Source organism: the organism of the source record quoted next, unplaced genomic scaffold (assembly GCF_019419815.1).
Source record: "Pyrus x bretschneideri cultivar Hongxiangsu unplaced genomic scaffold, Pyrus_bretschneideri_v1 Contig51, whole genome shotgun sequence".
NCBI classification, from domain to species: domain Eukaryota; kingdom Viridiplantae; phylum Streptophyta; class Magnoliopsida; order Rosales; family Rosaceae; genus Pyrus; species Pyrus x bretschneideri.
The window spans coordinates 179609-195320 of record NW_025999789.1 but is presented as its reverse complement, the minus strand read 5'-3'; the positions used below and the strand labels follow the sequence as shown (position 1 = coordinate 195320).

The following is a 15712-nucleotide window of genomic DNA, read 5'->3' as shown; positions in this document are numbered from 1 at the left end:
GAGATTATTAGGTATGGAGATAGTACTCCATGTTCGATTCCTGAGGTTGCATGATCTTATGCTGTCATCGCATCCGAATACGACATAAACATGACAACCATCACGAGAAGTTGGAACCTTCGTGAATGTGGCGGCATGTTCATAAATCCCACATTTCGACTCCAATGGTGGCAGTTCTATAATCCTATTACAGAAAGGACTATAGAAAAAGAAGATAAATGAATGCCCTGTACGTTTCTTAGAGAGAAGCAACCAACCCTTTTTCGACGCACAAACTTTCGCACCAACGAACAATTCTCTCGCTTCTTCTCTTATGATTTGTCCGACGGAGTAGGTTTGTTTTGCCATTAAATCAGAGAGCTCCAGTATGCTTATGATTTTTCTTTCATGCTCAAACCAAGCATAATTCATGCACCATGGCATATCATTTACAGGTCGACCGAGAACCCCATCTAGAACAGCTTGCCGCCAACTCTTACATACCACACCGAAGCGAACCAGGTCAAAAAAGGAGAGACGTTGAGCCACTAGGCTTAGGAGTTCAATGCGAAGATCAGACCATGAACGCTTTGTCATGATATATCTGTCTTTCCATAATAAGTTCATATGAGTGTGGAGGAGTAGTACTTCGATAGACATAGGCCGGGTTCCATATGGTGGTATACATAATCCTCTTTTGGGATCCAATCCCTCCTAGGGTTAGGAGTGTGTTACTAGTCCTTGTCGCTTTAGTATTCTTATAGCGTATGTAATCTTCACTTGTAATTGAAGGCTAATCGAGCGGGATTTGGATCTTTCCTATTTCCATCTTGTAATTGGTTTGCCAACCACCGCGCCTTCTCTGATCCAATTGTAGCCAATAGTCTTTTAACACCATAGGTGCTGTCATCTGGCAGTTGTTTATAGATATAGGAGAAAGCACGGCAAAGTAAAGAGATCAAAATATATAAACGTAAGTTCAGACTCCTGGGCTAAAAACCTCAAAATTCATTATGTTGGAAATATGTGCAATAATATATAGAATTCGTTTAGGTTATACCTAGCGGAATTGACGAATTTCTGACCACCATCTCGTTCTTACTAGACTTCTTTGTTAGCCTGGCTAAATTGCCTACGTACCATGTGCTCTAGCGCAAGGATCAAATCTAGTTTTGTAGAACCAAACTATAGGGAGAGATTTGTGTGAAGGGTGTGAGGGAGAAATTTCTCTAGGAATTTTGGCTATGAGGGTATGGAATGGCTGCTGTACAGACTGCTTAAACCCTCTCCTTAAGACCACTATTTAGCTAGGGTTAGAGTGAAAACTGGGAGGCGAACCCTAGCCTACTATGCCAAGCATATTCCATAAGGGGGCGTTTGTTTGCCCTCATTAAGTTGGACTGGACTAGCTATTAGTCTAATACTGTGTTTGTTCTATGCTGGGACTAACATTAATGAAACTAAAGGGGACTAGCATGGACAAAACCCTTCACTAAGAGGTCTTAGCGAGACCCCCCAATAACCATGGGACTAGCTAAGACTATCTTCTCTTTCTCGTCCTCATCATGCTCAAGACCACTCCCGACAGACTCCTCGTCATCTCCGGTCACTTAGATCAATCATTAACTTTCCGACTCTCTTTTAGATCCATTTCACAACCAACTTTCATATAAAATATACCAAATTGAAGTTAGGAGTGACAAGATTATGATTTTACCTGAATCGAGGCCAAAATGTGGTCGAATATGGCTGGAAAATGGCCTGGAAGTCTCGACCTGTTTGGGCTTCTTCAAATCCATGACAGATTCGAGCATTCAAAGCTAAGATCTCGGTCCAGGGATGGTGAAGAATTTTTTGGCGATGCTAACTTCATCCAATTTAATAGGGTTGGCTGGAAAACACATCAGGAAACCTGCAACTCGTCGGGAAAATTGGAGTCGTCAGGTTCCATTCAAATAACGCATAGCTAGAGAGGGAGGGAGGACAGAGAAATAGAGACCGGAATCAATAAGGAGTTTGACCAGGAATGAGAAAGAGACATGAATTGAGAGGTCTAAGAGGAAAAAAAGAGGGAGAGGTTGGGACGATGAGAGAAGAGGAAAAGAGTGGGATGGAAATGGTAGGAAAAGATGAAGAAAAAGATAAGATCATAATAAAATATTAATAATTTATATATTAAATAATATAATATTAGAATTTGTTATTACCCAGCTTCTTAGTCCAATACTGCACCAAACGCTTTACTAAGTTAGTCCAGTTTAGTCTAGTCTAAGCCAGTCCAGCTTAGTCCTTGAAGCTAATCCAGTCCGAGATAGTCCGGTGCAACAAACGCCCCCTAAGAGAATATCTATTAATAACAATAAAAGGTATTACCAAGAGATATTAGCATAATCCATCTCCACATTTGGGTGGATGACTTTTAATTAATAATTGCATTAAATAAATCCAACACATTCGATGGTTAAGTTTGTAACTTACATTCTTAAAAGTTTGAGAGATTAATTCAGAATTGACCACTTGACTTCTAGCATGTCTGGAATGTACTGTTTCACTTGGATGATCACATTGGCATCTCTAGCCTAATGATTTCACGTTCTTACATGCACCTCTAATATTGGTTTTTGTATCAATCATTTCCTTTCTTTTGAGTAGTGTTAGTGTGTTAAATAATTAGTTAATTTTTAGAGAGGAGGGAAATCGATTAGTGAGGATTGAACCCGCACTAGGATGTATATTAGATATGAATGTTTTTCACCACTGCAGTAACCGTCATCCTCGTAATTGCATCCATCATTTCCTTTCTAATTTTTGACAATCATGATTGAGCAAATATATAAAAATAAATCATCAAAACTACAAAATTAAAAATTGCTGCACACTTATAGTTATGTGTTGCGACATAACATAGCAAGAAAAATACTAGAAAGATCACTTTTATGGTGGTTATGAAATACGGCATAAAAAGACATTTTACCTTCAAAATTTAAGTTGGTACTTGAAAGTTCAGACTGTACTATGAAAGACTGACTGAACACGTGTACTGTGGATGGATTCACTCCAATTTATCAGTAAAAATAAATAAAATAATAACACCAAATGAAATCTTAGCTACCAAAAATTGCAATTGCGTGATTAGTGATAGTGAAGAGAATGAGATAAGATCATCATCAAGTTTTAGTTTTTCGTCTGAGTCTTCCGTTCTAAGAGATTGAGCTCGCTTGCCGTCTGTTTTCAGTGATTAAATGGGGCTGAGCAGATTTGGAGGATTGGTTAAAGGGCTTGGAGTTGCCAGGAGAAGGCCATTTGCAACCTCCACTTACTCTTCCTCCTCCACCGCCGCCGGTGATGGAACAATTGTTCGTGGCACGGGTAGCAAATCATTGAACCTCTACTCTGCCATCAACCAAGCGCTCCACATCGCCTTGGAAACTGATCCTCGGTCAGCACTTTCTTTCTTCAATTCTACCTGTTGTATCTGCTTGCTTGCTTCATAATTTGGACTGAATTCGATCTGCGGTGTTTTTAATCGTTTTCTGAATTGGGTTTGCTCTGCATTCATTCAACTATTCTCGTTAATTGAATCGTATGTGATTGTGATGTGATCTTATCTCTTAGATCAGATGGTAATCTTGCTTTCGGTCTATCGACTCCACTGTAAACAATTATATATATCATCATCCACGAGTTTTGCAACTTCGACTGACTTTGCTGAAAAATATCAAATTCAGTAAAATTTACAGCTTGAATTTTACAGATGTTCATGCCAGATTTCGAAGCACCCACCAGTGTGATTTTGGATTGATCTGTTACCTCATTGTTCTTATGCGCCGCCTAGCCTAGCATATGGGTTAATCACTTAACTCATTTTTTCTTTTCACTCTCAGTTCTTATGTATTTGGAGAAGATGTGAGCTTTGGTGGGGTCTTCCGCTGCACAACAGGCTTAGCTGATCGCTTCGGTAATCAAAGGGTTTTTAATACCCCTCTTTGTGAACAGGTACCCGGCGGGCTTTATGTCTTCCGTTGTACCAATTTACCATGTATCCCTCCCTTCCACTACGTTAAATATGTCTTCTGTCAACTTGATAACCCTTTTTGTCTTTACACCCAGGGCATTGTAGGATTTGGCATTGGTCTAGCAGCTATGGTAAGTTTGAAGGTTTAGTCTTACACGTGACCTTTACAATCATACGTACCTCCATTCAAATTTTACCTTCAGTTCTTTATCTTATCTTATAGGCACGAGCCTCACCACATTTGTTTTCATCTGACTTGATAGGGTAATCGAGCTGTAGCAGAAATCCAATTCGCAGATTATATTTTTCCAGCTTTTGATCAGGCATGCATCCCAATTCCTTTCAGTGCTGAGTTCAGTCATAGCCTCATAGCCTCACAAATGAAAAATGATAATTAATTGCGTGAATCTCACTTTGTAGATTGTCAACGAAGCTGCAAAGTTCAGATACCGAAGTGGAAATCAATTTAATTGTGGAGGTGAAACTTCCTTTTCTTGATCGTTTGGGAACCGTACTTTTTTCTTCCCACATGTTATTTGCGCATTATGAGGTTTTTTTTATTACTCACTAGGTTTAACAATAAGAGCCCCCTATGGAGCTGTCGGCCACGGTGGACATTATCACTCTCAATCTCCTGAAGCTTTCTTCTGTCATGCCCCTGGTCTCAAAGTATGTTTTCTTCCATTCAATCACTTTGTGATTTTTTCCCCCACAAACCCTTGCTGCATTTTTGCGATCCTTTCTTTGAACGAGTACTACAAACTTGATATCTAAAGAGTACTAAAAATTCGTATAGGTGGTCATCCCTCGAAGTCCATTCCAAGCAAAAGGCTTATTGCTGTCGTGCATACGTGATCCAAATCCTGTTGTGTTTTTTGAACCAAAGGTAGGTTAGTTTTGGTTACAGAATAAATTAATTTTCCATTAGCAAATAAAATTAATTTGACAAAAAATTTTGATCTGAAATTTTACAAAAACAACCTGGGCTTCAGTGGTTATACAGATTATCAGTAGAAGAGGTTCCTGAGCATGATTACATGTTGCCTTTATCAGAGGCAGAGGTACACACTACCCGCCTAGTTCCATTGTAGTCCAAGTTTCTAATGTTTGAAAAAAAGAATGAGACTTGCGGTCATGGTTTTGATATAATTGATGGAACTTCATACTTGAAAATTGGAACTGCGATACGCAGGTAATTCGAGAGGGCACTGATATAACGCTTGTTGGTTGGGGAGCTCAGTTATCTGTAATGGAACAGGCCTGTAAAGAAGCCGAAAAAGTATGTTTTTTCCGACTGCTAGAAAATATTATTCCCTTTCTGCTCTGTATAATCACTACATTTGATTTGGTGTTGTCTATTTTATGCGGTGAAGGTTCATGTAATTGTCAAGGTTACAATTATCTCATCCTTATAGGCAAAATGAATGCTAAATGACTAGTGAGAATTTTCAGGATGGAATTTCTTGCGAACTGATAGACCTGCGAACTCTTTTACCGTGGGACAAGGATACAGTGGAGGCCTCTGTCAGAAAGACAGGAAGGCTTCTTGTAAGTATGGTATCTGTTTACAGGGGACACTTGATGAAAATCAGTTGGTGCACTCTTGGTGACGAATCGAATGCCCTTTTTTGTAGATAAGTCATGAAGCGCCAGTTACTGGAGGATTTGGTGCTGAAATATCCGCTTCAATTATTGAACGCTGCTTCCTAAGGGTACTCTCGCGCCTTTATTTTTTCTGTTTAGATGTTTCGGTGGTTAACTTTTGCTAAGGTTGTGGAGGGAGCTGATAACTTTATCTTTGAACTGTTGTGTAGTTAGAAGCACCTGTTGCAAGAGTATGCGGTTTGGATACCCCCTTCCCTCTCATCTTCGAGCCCTTTTATATGCCCACCAAAAACAAGGTTAGTCATTCGAGATGTTTCCAAAATGGCTTTTGCTTTTGATACTGGCTCTGTGCTTATGTAAACTTCTCTCTTTTTCTTCCTTGGATGCAGATATTGGATGCAATCAAATCAACCGTAAATTTCTAGTGTAATGAGCCCATTATCATCCAGTCTTACACATGATGGAGGAAATAAACGTTTCAGTTCTTCATCAATCAAAACCAGTATCAGTGTGTAAAAGAAACCAGCACAGCGAGAGAGAGAGATTTGTGTTAAAAACTACTTGTTTACTTGCATTTTGTTAAAGGTAACATCACATCACTCAACTAAACAAAAGACAGAACCAAGAGTCAAAATTTATATTCATCAGTGTTGAAAATAATGAGTTCCATGTTTTAAGGAATGTTTTATTCCTGTTTTAAGGAATGTTTTAAGGAATGTTTTATTCCATGTTTTAAGGAATGTTTTATTCCTTGTTTTAAGGGGAATGTTTTTTTGTTTTTCTTAGTCTTCTTCCTTATATATACCCGAACCATTGTACATTGCAATTCATGAAATATACATTACAAATTAAAGCTATAATTTCTATATGGTATCAGAGCAGGTTCATTTGTAACCTGTCTCTACAATTCTTGCTGCTGCGATTTTTTCTTTCTTTCAAAGTCTAAGCCATGACTGAAGAAAGTTCTGTCAACCATGATAAGGAAACCCGGCACAATCTCTCTCCAAACTCCTCAGACGTTGAGGTTAACACCAATCAACGTTTATGTTCAGTTCTCTTGAACGAGTTCAATTATCTTCCTTGGTCCCGAGCTGTTTCACTAGCTCTCGGAGGCAAAGGGAAGTTAGGGTTTGTAAATGGAAGCGTGGAAGATCCAGATCGTTCTTCCTCTACATACAATGCATGGCTCTGCAAAGATCAACTTGTCATGTCCTTGCTGCTCAACACCATGGAGAAACATGTTGCTGAAATTTTTAGCTACTCCAATTCCGCCCATGATCTTTGGAAAGCTTTGCAGGATATGTATGGAAATCAAAACAACTATGCACGGGTCTTCCAATTAAAGAAGGACATTGCCAGTGCTCAACAAGAAGGGAAAGCATTTGTTCAACACCTTGGGAGTCTCAAAGCCATGTGGAATGAGTTGGATGTATATCTCCCTCATACCACAGATCCTACCATTCTCCTAAAACGAGCTGAGGAAGACAAAATTTATCAGCTGTTAGGGAGTCTGAGCTCTGAGTACGAGGACCTAAGGAGTCACATCTTGATGAGTCAAGATCTGCCTACCTTCAACAATGTTTGTGCAACTATCCAACGAGAAGAAGCAAGGAAGAAGGTTATGAATGTTGATCACAATCCTAGATTAACGGAGACTCGGGCATATGCATCAAATTACAAGAACTCAGAAGCCAAGGTATACAAGGGAAGAAACACACATCTAAAATGCAAATATTGCAATGGTGTTGGTCATGAGGAAGACAAGTGTTGGGAACTTCATCCTGAACTCAAGCCTAAGTTCAGCAAAGATGGAAGGATGATACCAAGGTCCTCACAACAATTTCAACCTCATTTCAAGGCAAAACTTGCTAATGCTCAAGCTCCTACTATCTCACAAGGATCCATGGAGTTCACTGCCAATCCATTGTCATTGATCAATGAATTTGCAGCTTACCTACAAAGTAAGGGGCACGGAGGAGGCTCACATGGTCAAGGCAATGAAGAGGGTAGTCACACAGCTATGTTGGGACAATTTGCCGGATTTCTTGCTGGAAATGAGAAAGTTCCAAAGGGAGAAGCATCAGGTATACTCAAAGCCTTTACTACTGCCCTATTAACTAGTACTGAAACTGATTGTTGGATAATTGATTCAGGCGCCACAGATCATATGACAAACAAAGTTACAAATTTACATCATTTTAAAAAATTTTCAAGCCCCTCACATGTGTCTGTTGCAAATGGAAAAAATGTCTTAGTTTTGGGAAAAGGAGAAATAAACTTACTCTCTCAAAAAACACCTTCCACTGCCCTCTATGTACCAACCTTTCCTTTTCAACTTTTGTCAATTGGAAAGATCACCAACACCCTAAACTGCCGTGCTATTTTCTCACCAAATAAAGTGATGTTTCAGGATGTTCTCACCATGAAGATGATTGGTGAAGGGGTCTTCATAAATGGCCTTTACTACCTGTGCAAGAATGCATGTTTCACTCAGGCTCTTCAAGCTCAATCAAAGTCCATAGATGAAAACCAACTTTGGCATAGGAGATTAGCTCACCCCTCTGAACTTGTCTTGTCGAAACTGTTTCCAAATTTTTGTAACCCTTATCCTACTTGTGATACTTGTCAATTTTCTAAGTTTACTAGGCTACCTTTTGGTAATTCAATGTCTAGGACAAGTAAACCTTTTGAAATGGTACACACCGATGTATGGGGACCTGCAACTGAATCAATGGAAGGTTTTAAATATTTTGTTCTATTTGTTGATGATTTCTCTCGAACAAGTTTTCTATATCTTATGAAATCAAAAAGTGAAGTCCCTACCATTTTCAAAGACTTTCACATGCATGTTAAAACGCAATTTCAATCAAACATTAAGGTTTTAAGGTCAGATAATGGCACTGAATTTCTATCCAACAATATGCTTCAATACATAAGTTCTCAGGGTATCATACATCAAACCAGCTGTGTGGGGACTCCCCAACAAAATGGAGTAGCCGAGAGGAAAAATAGAGATCTCTTGGAAAAAACTCGTGCTCTCATGGTTCACATGCACGTTCCAAAGAAATTTTGGTCGTTTGCCATCCTTACTGCCACTTATCTCATCAATCGACTTCCAAGTCGTGTGCTAGGGTTTAAATCTCCATATGAAGTTCTTAAGGGGAGGAAAATAGATTTGACACATCTCAAGGTGTTTGGTTGTGTGTGTTTTGTTCACATCCAAACCTTGAACCGTGACAAACTAGATGCCAGGGCAGCCAAGTGTGTGTTTATGGGATACTCGACCACTCAAAAGGGATACAAGTGCTTCAATCCAGTCACTAAGAAGTGCACAGTTTCAAGAGATGTGAAGTTCGAAGAAGACTATCCCTATTTTACAAGTCAGGGGGAGGATTTAGTTGACATGTTCCCACTTCCTCAAAACTTTAATTATCCGATGTTGGAAAATAGATCAGTCAGTGTAAGTCCAGATTGTGAAGAAGTTCAAACTGACCAAATTACTGCCAGTGAGAGTGAAGACGAGCCCTACTCTGATCATTCTCCGCCCTCTACAGAGTCTCAGGTGATTAAAAGAAATCCTCCTCGAATCAGAAAACCTCCAGTTAGGTTGCAGGACTATGTTACATATGCCTCACGACATCCAATCAATGAATGTATCAGCTTTAGTAAGTTCTCAACATCTCATGCTACATTTCTCAGTGAAATTGATAAGCACTATGAACCAAGAAGCTTTCAAGAAGCTTTTCTTCTCCCACAATGGAACCAAGCCATGAAAGAAGAGCTTCGTGCACTGGAAGAGAATTGCACCTGGAGCCTAGTTCAACTACCACCAGGAAAGAAGGCTGTTGGAAGTCCTTGGATTTACAAGACTAAATTCAAAGCTGATGGATCTATCGAGAGACACAAGGCTAGACTTGTTGCTCGAGGTTTCACCCAAACCTTTGGTGTAGATTATAAGGAAACATTTGCACCGGTGGCCAAGATGAACTCAGTCAGGGTTTTACTGTCAGTTGCAATCAATTGTGGGTGGTCACTCTACCAAATGGACGTGAAGAATGTTTTCCTTCACGGCGAGCTGCAGGAAGAAGTGTATATGCAACCTCCTCCAGGCTATGATGGTATTAAAGGCAACATGGTTTGTAAATTGCATAAGGCAATATACGGATTGAAACAATCACCAAGAGCTTGGTATGCCAAGCTCAGTTCTATTCTGGAAAAGGCTGGATTCATGCGAAGTAATGCTGATTCTTCACTATTTGTAAGAACTGGCACCAAAGGGAAGTTGGTGGTCCTCATCTATGTTGATGATCTTATCATCACTGGAGATAATACCGTGGAGATTGAGGCACTAAAACTCTCACTACATCAAGTTTTCGCTATCAAGGATTTGGGAAGGTTAAAGTATTTTTTGGGGATCGAAATGGCAACATCTTCAAAAGGACTGTTTCTACATCAACGGAAATATGTATTGGACCTCCTTCAAGAAGCAAAAATGCTTGACTGCAAGCCTGCTATCACTCCTGTTGATTGTAAACTGAAGCTCAGCATAGATGGAGAAGCCATGCATGATGTAAGCTACTATCAACGATTAGTAGGCAAGCTCATATACCTCACTATCACTCGTCCAGATATCACATATGCAGTGAGCTTGGCTAGTCAGTTCATGCACTCTCCCACTGTTGATCACCTTAACCTTGTTAAGAGAATCCTTCGTTATCTTAAGGGTTCAATTGGGCAAGGAATTACAATGCATAACAATCAGTCCACTGTCATTAGTGGCTACACAGATGCAGACTGGGCAGGTAATGCAATTGATAGGAAATCAATCACAGGCTATTGCACATTTGTTGGTGGAAACCTTGTCACATGGAAGAGTAAGAAGCAACAGGTAATTGCTCGTTCCAGCGCAGAGGCTGAGTATCGAGCCATGGCAGCCACTGCTTGTGAACTCATTTGGCTTAAAGGGCTTCTTTCAGACTTAGGGTTTCCTAGTTCTACTCCTATGACGCTTATGTGTGATAATCAGGCAGCCATGCACATTGCTGCCAATCCTGTGTTCCATGAAAGAACCAAACATATTGAAGTGGATTGTCATTTCATCAGAGCTCAAGTTCAAACGCAAATCATCCGGACCATGTTCACACGAAGCCATGATCAACTAGCAGATCTTTTTACAAAGGCACTAGCATCATCTCAATTTCATCGGTTATTGGGCAAGCTTGGCTCAGTGAACCTCCTCGATCCAGCTTGAGGGGGAGTGTTGAAAATAATGAGTTCCATGTTTTAAGGAATGTTTTATTCCTGTTTTAAGGAATGTTTTAAGGAATGTTTTATTCCATGTTTTAAGGAATGTTTTATTCCTTGTTTTATTCCTTGTTTTAAGGGGAATGTTTTTTTGTTTTTCTTAGTCTTCTTCCTTATATATACCCGAACCATTGTACATTGCAATTCATGAAATATACATTACAAATTAAAGCTATAATTTCTATAATCAGCTACTCCAACAATGCGCAATCTTCTTATCAACAATTCAACCCAGGCAAGTTGCCCAATTTCCGCAGCATTCAGCCCCAAGAATATGATTTGTGCTTACCCAGAAACAGTCTGCCGTCAATTTGAAGATGAAACGACATTAGTTATAAAAGCATAATTGGTGTTTGTACCGGAAATTTGATTGGAATTTGAACATAATTAAATAATTAAACTTCATACCAATGTTGATTTTTCCTGAATCCTGTAAGAACTGGGTAAATGTTCTCAAAGGCTTCATACGTCTCGGTTCTTGCCTGAATCATCGAAATGACAATGGTCTCCAGATAATGTACAAACATAATAAAATATAAAACCGAAAACTCATACATCAAAACAAGCATTGTGAAACTATCACCTTCGCTCCTGTCAGGACAATTTTTCCAGACACAAAGATGAGAAGCACAATCTTCGGTTGTTTCATTCGATATATCAAGCCTGGAAAAATTTCTGGTTCATACTGGCCACCACAACAGAAACGCTTTCAGATGATTAACTGGAATTTTTCCGAATTAGCAGCACAAAAATTTGTTTCCAGAAGAAATTTCCTACTAGATTAATCTACCAGCTTCCTCATGCTCAAACAACAATAGGTAGAATGATGAAAAGTAGAAAGTAGAAACTGTGTTTGACAAACTTAAGATGCATGTCATTAGTTACCAAATGCGAGAGATGCATAGGCTGAAGTAAACTATTAACGTTACGTCCAGTAAATTTAGTTTTTATCCGGTTTCCAGCACAAACCCTTTCCTGAAACTTTGGACCCTCAACAATAAGAAACCTTGTTCAAAGATATTCAGTTTTAATATGATTGCTAAAACAGACGCAAAGCTGAAGCCAGAAAACTCACGCTGGAGAAAGCACAATGGGATACTACCAAGGCTTCAAGTCTTATGGGGAATTTTACATCACAAGAACCAACTATATTTTGGATTTTGAAATCCTGCACCACAAATTGAAGCCAGATTAAAAACTTAATAAGTGATAGTGCACAGCATAAAGCATGTGCGTGTTTGAGAGACGAGAAAGAGAGAGAGAGAGTACTTTGAACTTAGCTGGAAAACCGAGTTTCTGGATGACTCGAGCATACTGAAGAACAAAGAGGGTCATGTAAGATTGTGTACATACAGCATGTTACACCATATTTAAAATCTACCGAAGGGATATTTGCATGTGTTAGAGCTGCATGGTTTAAACGAAAACACCAAAATGGCTTCTTCCTTTTTTGGATAAAACTTCAAACAGAAGCCAGAATATGGACAATGGGACATCCAAAACTACCCCCATATATAAATGTACATGGTAACTGTGGAAAGGAATAAGAATACCTTTCGTGCTGCCAATCTCGATTGTTCTTCACTCTTAGCTCCCGTACAAACCTATACCACAACAATAATGCGCCAGCATTAACATGAGTGTGAAGGACTCATTAGCATGATTTGAAAAGGGAAGAGAGATGCATCAACTACCAATGCTGCCACAGCTAAGGATATAAGAAACAGACGAGAGGTTTTTGGTATATTTGAAATCATTACAGAATTTTTACCTATTACAAAAGGGTAGAGAGGGAGAGGGAGAGGGAGACCATAAATAAAACAAACCCTCATCTATTAATCATTTGAAATGATTAGAAATCAAAGCATAAGATGCAGAAATCTATAGAAGTCAATGAAAAACAGAAAAAGGGAGGGAACAAGATCCTTGGTTGGAAATTGAGACTTACCATTTTACCGGATGCAAATATCAAGGCAGTGGTCTTCGGCTCTCTTATTCTCATGATCACAGCTGCAAAACGCTGCAAGGGTACAACAGAATTAGTGTGCAATATAAAGATGACTTTGAAGTTTGAACAAGGAAAACCGATTATGTAGACATATATAAATAGATATCGTAGCAACTCTAGCATCTAAATATATAAAATTGGAACAGAATTGCGCTCCATCTAAACAGTAAAATCTGTTTCTACACAGACCTAGGGAACAACAAACTACCCAAACGTCAATGTACTTGTTAAACAAAGGCTTCCGCAAAAGGGATCCATTGCATAAAAAATATTATAGCTCTTGAACAAAAGAAAGGTAAAAAAAATAGAGGAGAAGAGAGCGGGGGAAGCTATGATCTAAACATCACATGCCTTTGGGTTGTATTCAGAATTACGAGCTTTCAATGCAATGGCTTTAAGATCCAATTTGCAATCCAGATTGACTGTGGAGACAATGTTCCTGAGAGCACAGACAAAAACTTGTTAAGCGCACGAAGTAAATCAAGAAAAGCGATCAGAGTTTCAGAAAATATATAACTACAGATAAATTTTTGCCATGTCTAGATTAATAAATATTTGCATCAGTATCAACAAATCTATCATTAATAATTGGCATACAGTAAGCCCAATCATGTAACTTGAATTCAATGGTTCCATGGATGAATATCCACATGGACAGCACAGGTAATCACATAAAACGTGCTAACATGAAACAAAGGTACAAGCAAGTGCGGTGACGGAGAAAGATGAGTTAAACAGAGAAACGACGAACAACAGCCAAAATAAATTTGCAAATTTATCGCAATCGGTCATTTAATCATGCACAGCCAACATAATAATTCAACATATTACTGGATGAGGACGCAGCACAAACTGGTGGCTTGACTACATGACAAGTTACAATAACTGATTGCAAGTGAAAGCAAATGGCTTGTGTTAATTGAATTATGAGAGTTTGATGAGGTGGAAAGAAACAACTCACTGGAGAGTAGGGACAATCCCAGAAGGGTGCTTGCTCAGACCTACTACTGGATGGCTTCCTTCTTCTGCCATTCCCTTTGTTTTATCGACTTGGTACTGATTGAGACCTTGCGCCTCCATTCTACATATTATACACCATCCATCACACAATCATACAAACTATATTATACAAGCCAACCAAGCCAGTTTGATACATATATCCAACCATCCAGCCATCCATCCATCCATCACACATACATGCATACATACATACATACATACATACATACATACTCTGATGATACTCATATGGATCCCATATGAGACCCCGATCAAAACAAACCAAGGGAAAATCAATTTTCTCATCCCAATAATACCCAAACATCAATTTTCTTATTAACAAAAAAGGTTAAATCTTTCTCTTTTTCCTTTTCATGGAGACAAAAGGGGAAGATCAAACAAAACTACCCACACACACAACATAAATATATATAATAAATAAAAAAAGATAGGAGTTTGTGTTCTTTGTTAATGGGTAAACAAATCTTTTACCATCCCTGAGAAAATCAGATGAGTTGTTTCTGGGATTTCGGGTATGATTCTTAAGTATCTTTTATTTTGTTTTAATTTTTTAAAGTTGGGGCAAAGATTATTCTTAATTATCGTTTAGTAACATGAAAAGGACGGATCATCTTCAAGATTTAAGTACGGGGTAAAAGAAATCATATCAGGAGGATAGTTTTGTTTAAAGTTTAAAGTTTGAACAAAGAAATCGGACCTTTTGGTTGCAGAGATCCGACCGTGAGATCAATCGATAGATCGAGAAATCGAGGAGGAGGAGTTGGGTTAGAACTTAGGAAGAGGAGGAGGAGCGGGAACACTTTGAATGGTGGTTCCCTTTTATACAAGAATTTTGTATTCCGAAGCTTAAAAAGAAGAGAGGAGGAGAGCGTCCTGTGTTGGTGTGGGTCTGGAATGCATCTTACCCTAATACTTGTTTATATGTAGTTCCCCGTAATGCCCTCTTGCCCACCCCTTTTTTTCAACCAGTTACGAGGGGCATTATTGGAATCTAATCTGGCATTGCTTCCATGACATGGTCCTTTCGTCAAGGCCTTAGAGCAACTCCAGCCCATGCTAAATGGACTGGCACCAAGTGAAGAAAATGGACTGGCACCACATTTTTCTGCTCCAGCCCGCACATTTGACTGGCACCCAGCCCGTGCCAGTCTGTTGCCCAGCCCAAAATGGACAGACCCAGAAGCCGGCCTGTTTTGATGGCGCGTGCAACACACGCGGCTGCCCAGGCGAGTAGCCGACAAGAAGACAGGCGCTGGGGCCCGCGTGCAGACCCACTTGCGGTCGCCCGGGTGAAGGCAACGTGGCCTCGTCAGAGCCGTTGGATTTCCAACGGCTAGTTTTTTAGGCCGTTGGATTTCCAACGGTAAAAAAAATTTAAATTTAAATTTTAAATTGGACCGTCCGGTCACAGATCAACGGTCCACGTTTATTTCACCAAAAATTTAAAAAAAAAAAAAAAAGGCCCAACGGTCAGAAATTTGACCGTTGGCCACGTGGCGTAATGAGTGCTGTTGGATTTGATTATTTTCCAAATCCAACGGTCCCGATTAATTACAACATTAAAATTTATTAAAAAATAATAAAAAAATGTCAAATTTTTTTAAAAAAATACAGAAAAATTTTAAAAAATACATTTTTTTTTTCTATAAATACCTAACCCTCATCTTCCACCTTACACCACATTTCAATATTTTCTACACTTTCTACACTTTCTACATTTGAATATTTTGTACACTTTGAGAGAAAAAAATGACTTCGTGGAAGCTCAGTGAAGATGTTAC

The 15712-nt window shown here is 39.1% G+C and overlaps 2 protein-coding genes across 3 annotated transcripts; one reads left to right on the top strand and one right to left on the bottom strand.

Moving 5' to 3' along the window:
• The first annotated feature begins 3221 nt into the window (after nucleotides 1-3221).
• LOC103931444 (2-oxoisovalerate dehydrogenase subunit beta 1, mitochondrial) lies at nucleotides 3222-6243 on the top strand. Its single transcript, XM_009340925.3, has 13 exons — nucleotides 3222-3418; nucleotides 3864-3975; nucleotides 4090-4125; nucleotides 4258-4317; nucleotides 4415-4472; nucleotides 4566-4663; nucleotides 4791-4880; nucleotides 4987-5055; nucleotides 5187-5273; nucleotides 5447-5542; nucleotides 5629-5706; nucleotides 5809-5895; nucleotides 5989-6243. Exons 1-13 carry the CDS (start codon nucleotides 3222-3224, stop codon nucleotides 6022-6024), a joined length of 1104 nt encoding a protein of 367 aa, XP_009339200.2. The 3' UTR covers nucleotides 6025-6243.
• A 4842-nt stretch (nucleotides 6244-11085) lies between these two features.
• Nucleotides 11086-14840, bottom strand: LOC103931445 (TATA-box-binding protein). Of its 2 annotated transcripts, XM_009340926.3 has the most exons (10): nucleotides 14629-14835; nucleotides 13873-13992; nucleotides 13263-13350; nucleotides 12852-12923; nucleotides 12457-12507; nucleotides 12173-12217; nucleotides 11979-12071; nucleotides 11487-11588; nucleotides 11312-11385; nucleotides 11086-11203 (listed from the first exon to the last, which is right to left on the bottom strand). In XM_009340926.3, coding segments are annotated over exons 2-10 (645 nt in total). In that variant the 5' UTR covers nucleotide 13992; nucleotides 14629-14835; the 3' UTR covers nucleotides 11086-11202. The 2 variants fall into 2 exon arrangements, with proteins under 2 accessions (XP_009339201.2, XP_048425898.1); XM_048569941.1 differs by lacking the exon at nucleotides 12852-12923 and having other exon boundaries at nucleotides 14629-14840.
• Between the last annotated feature and the right edge of the window lie 872 nt (nucleotides 14841-15712).

Excerpts from the sequence above, each read along its gene's own strand:
- LOC103931444 (XM_009340925.3), top strand. The coding sequence starts at position 3,222 with ATGGGGCTGAGCAGATTTGGAGGATTGGTTAAAGGGCTTGGAGTTGCC. Across the intron at positions 4,473-4,565 it reads AAATCAATTTAATTGTGGAG|GTTTAACAATAAGAGCCCCC; the intron begins GTGAAACTTCCT and ends ATTACTCACTAG. Across the intron at positions 5,056-5,186 it reads TGCCTTTATCAGAGGCAGAG|GTAATTCGAGAGGGCACTGA; the intron begins GTACACACTACC and ends TGCGATACGCAG.
- LOC103931445 (XM_009340926.3), bottom strand. The coding sequence starts at position 13,991 with ATGGAGGCGCAAGGTCTCAATCAGTACCAAGTCGATAAAACAAAGGGA. Across the intron at positions 12,924-13,262 it reads ATTCTGAATACAACCCAAAG|CGTTTTGCAGCTGTGATCAT; the intron begins GCATGTGATGTT and ends GTACCCTTGCAG. Across the intron at positions 12,508-12,851 it reads TATTTGCATCCGGTAAAATG|GTTTGTACGGGAGCTAAGAG; the intron begins GTAAGTCTCAAT and ends GTTGTGGTATAG.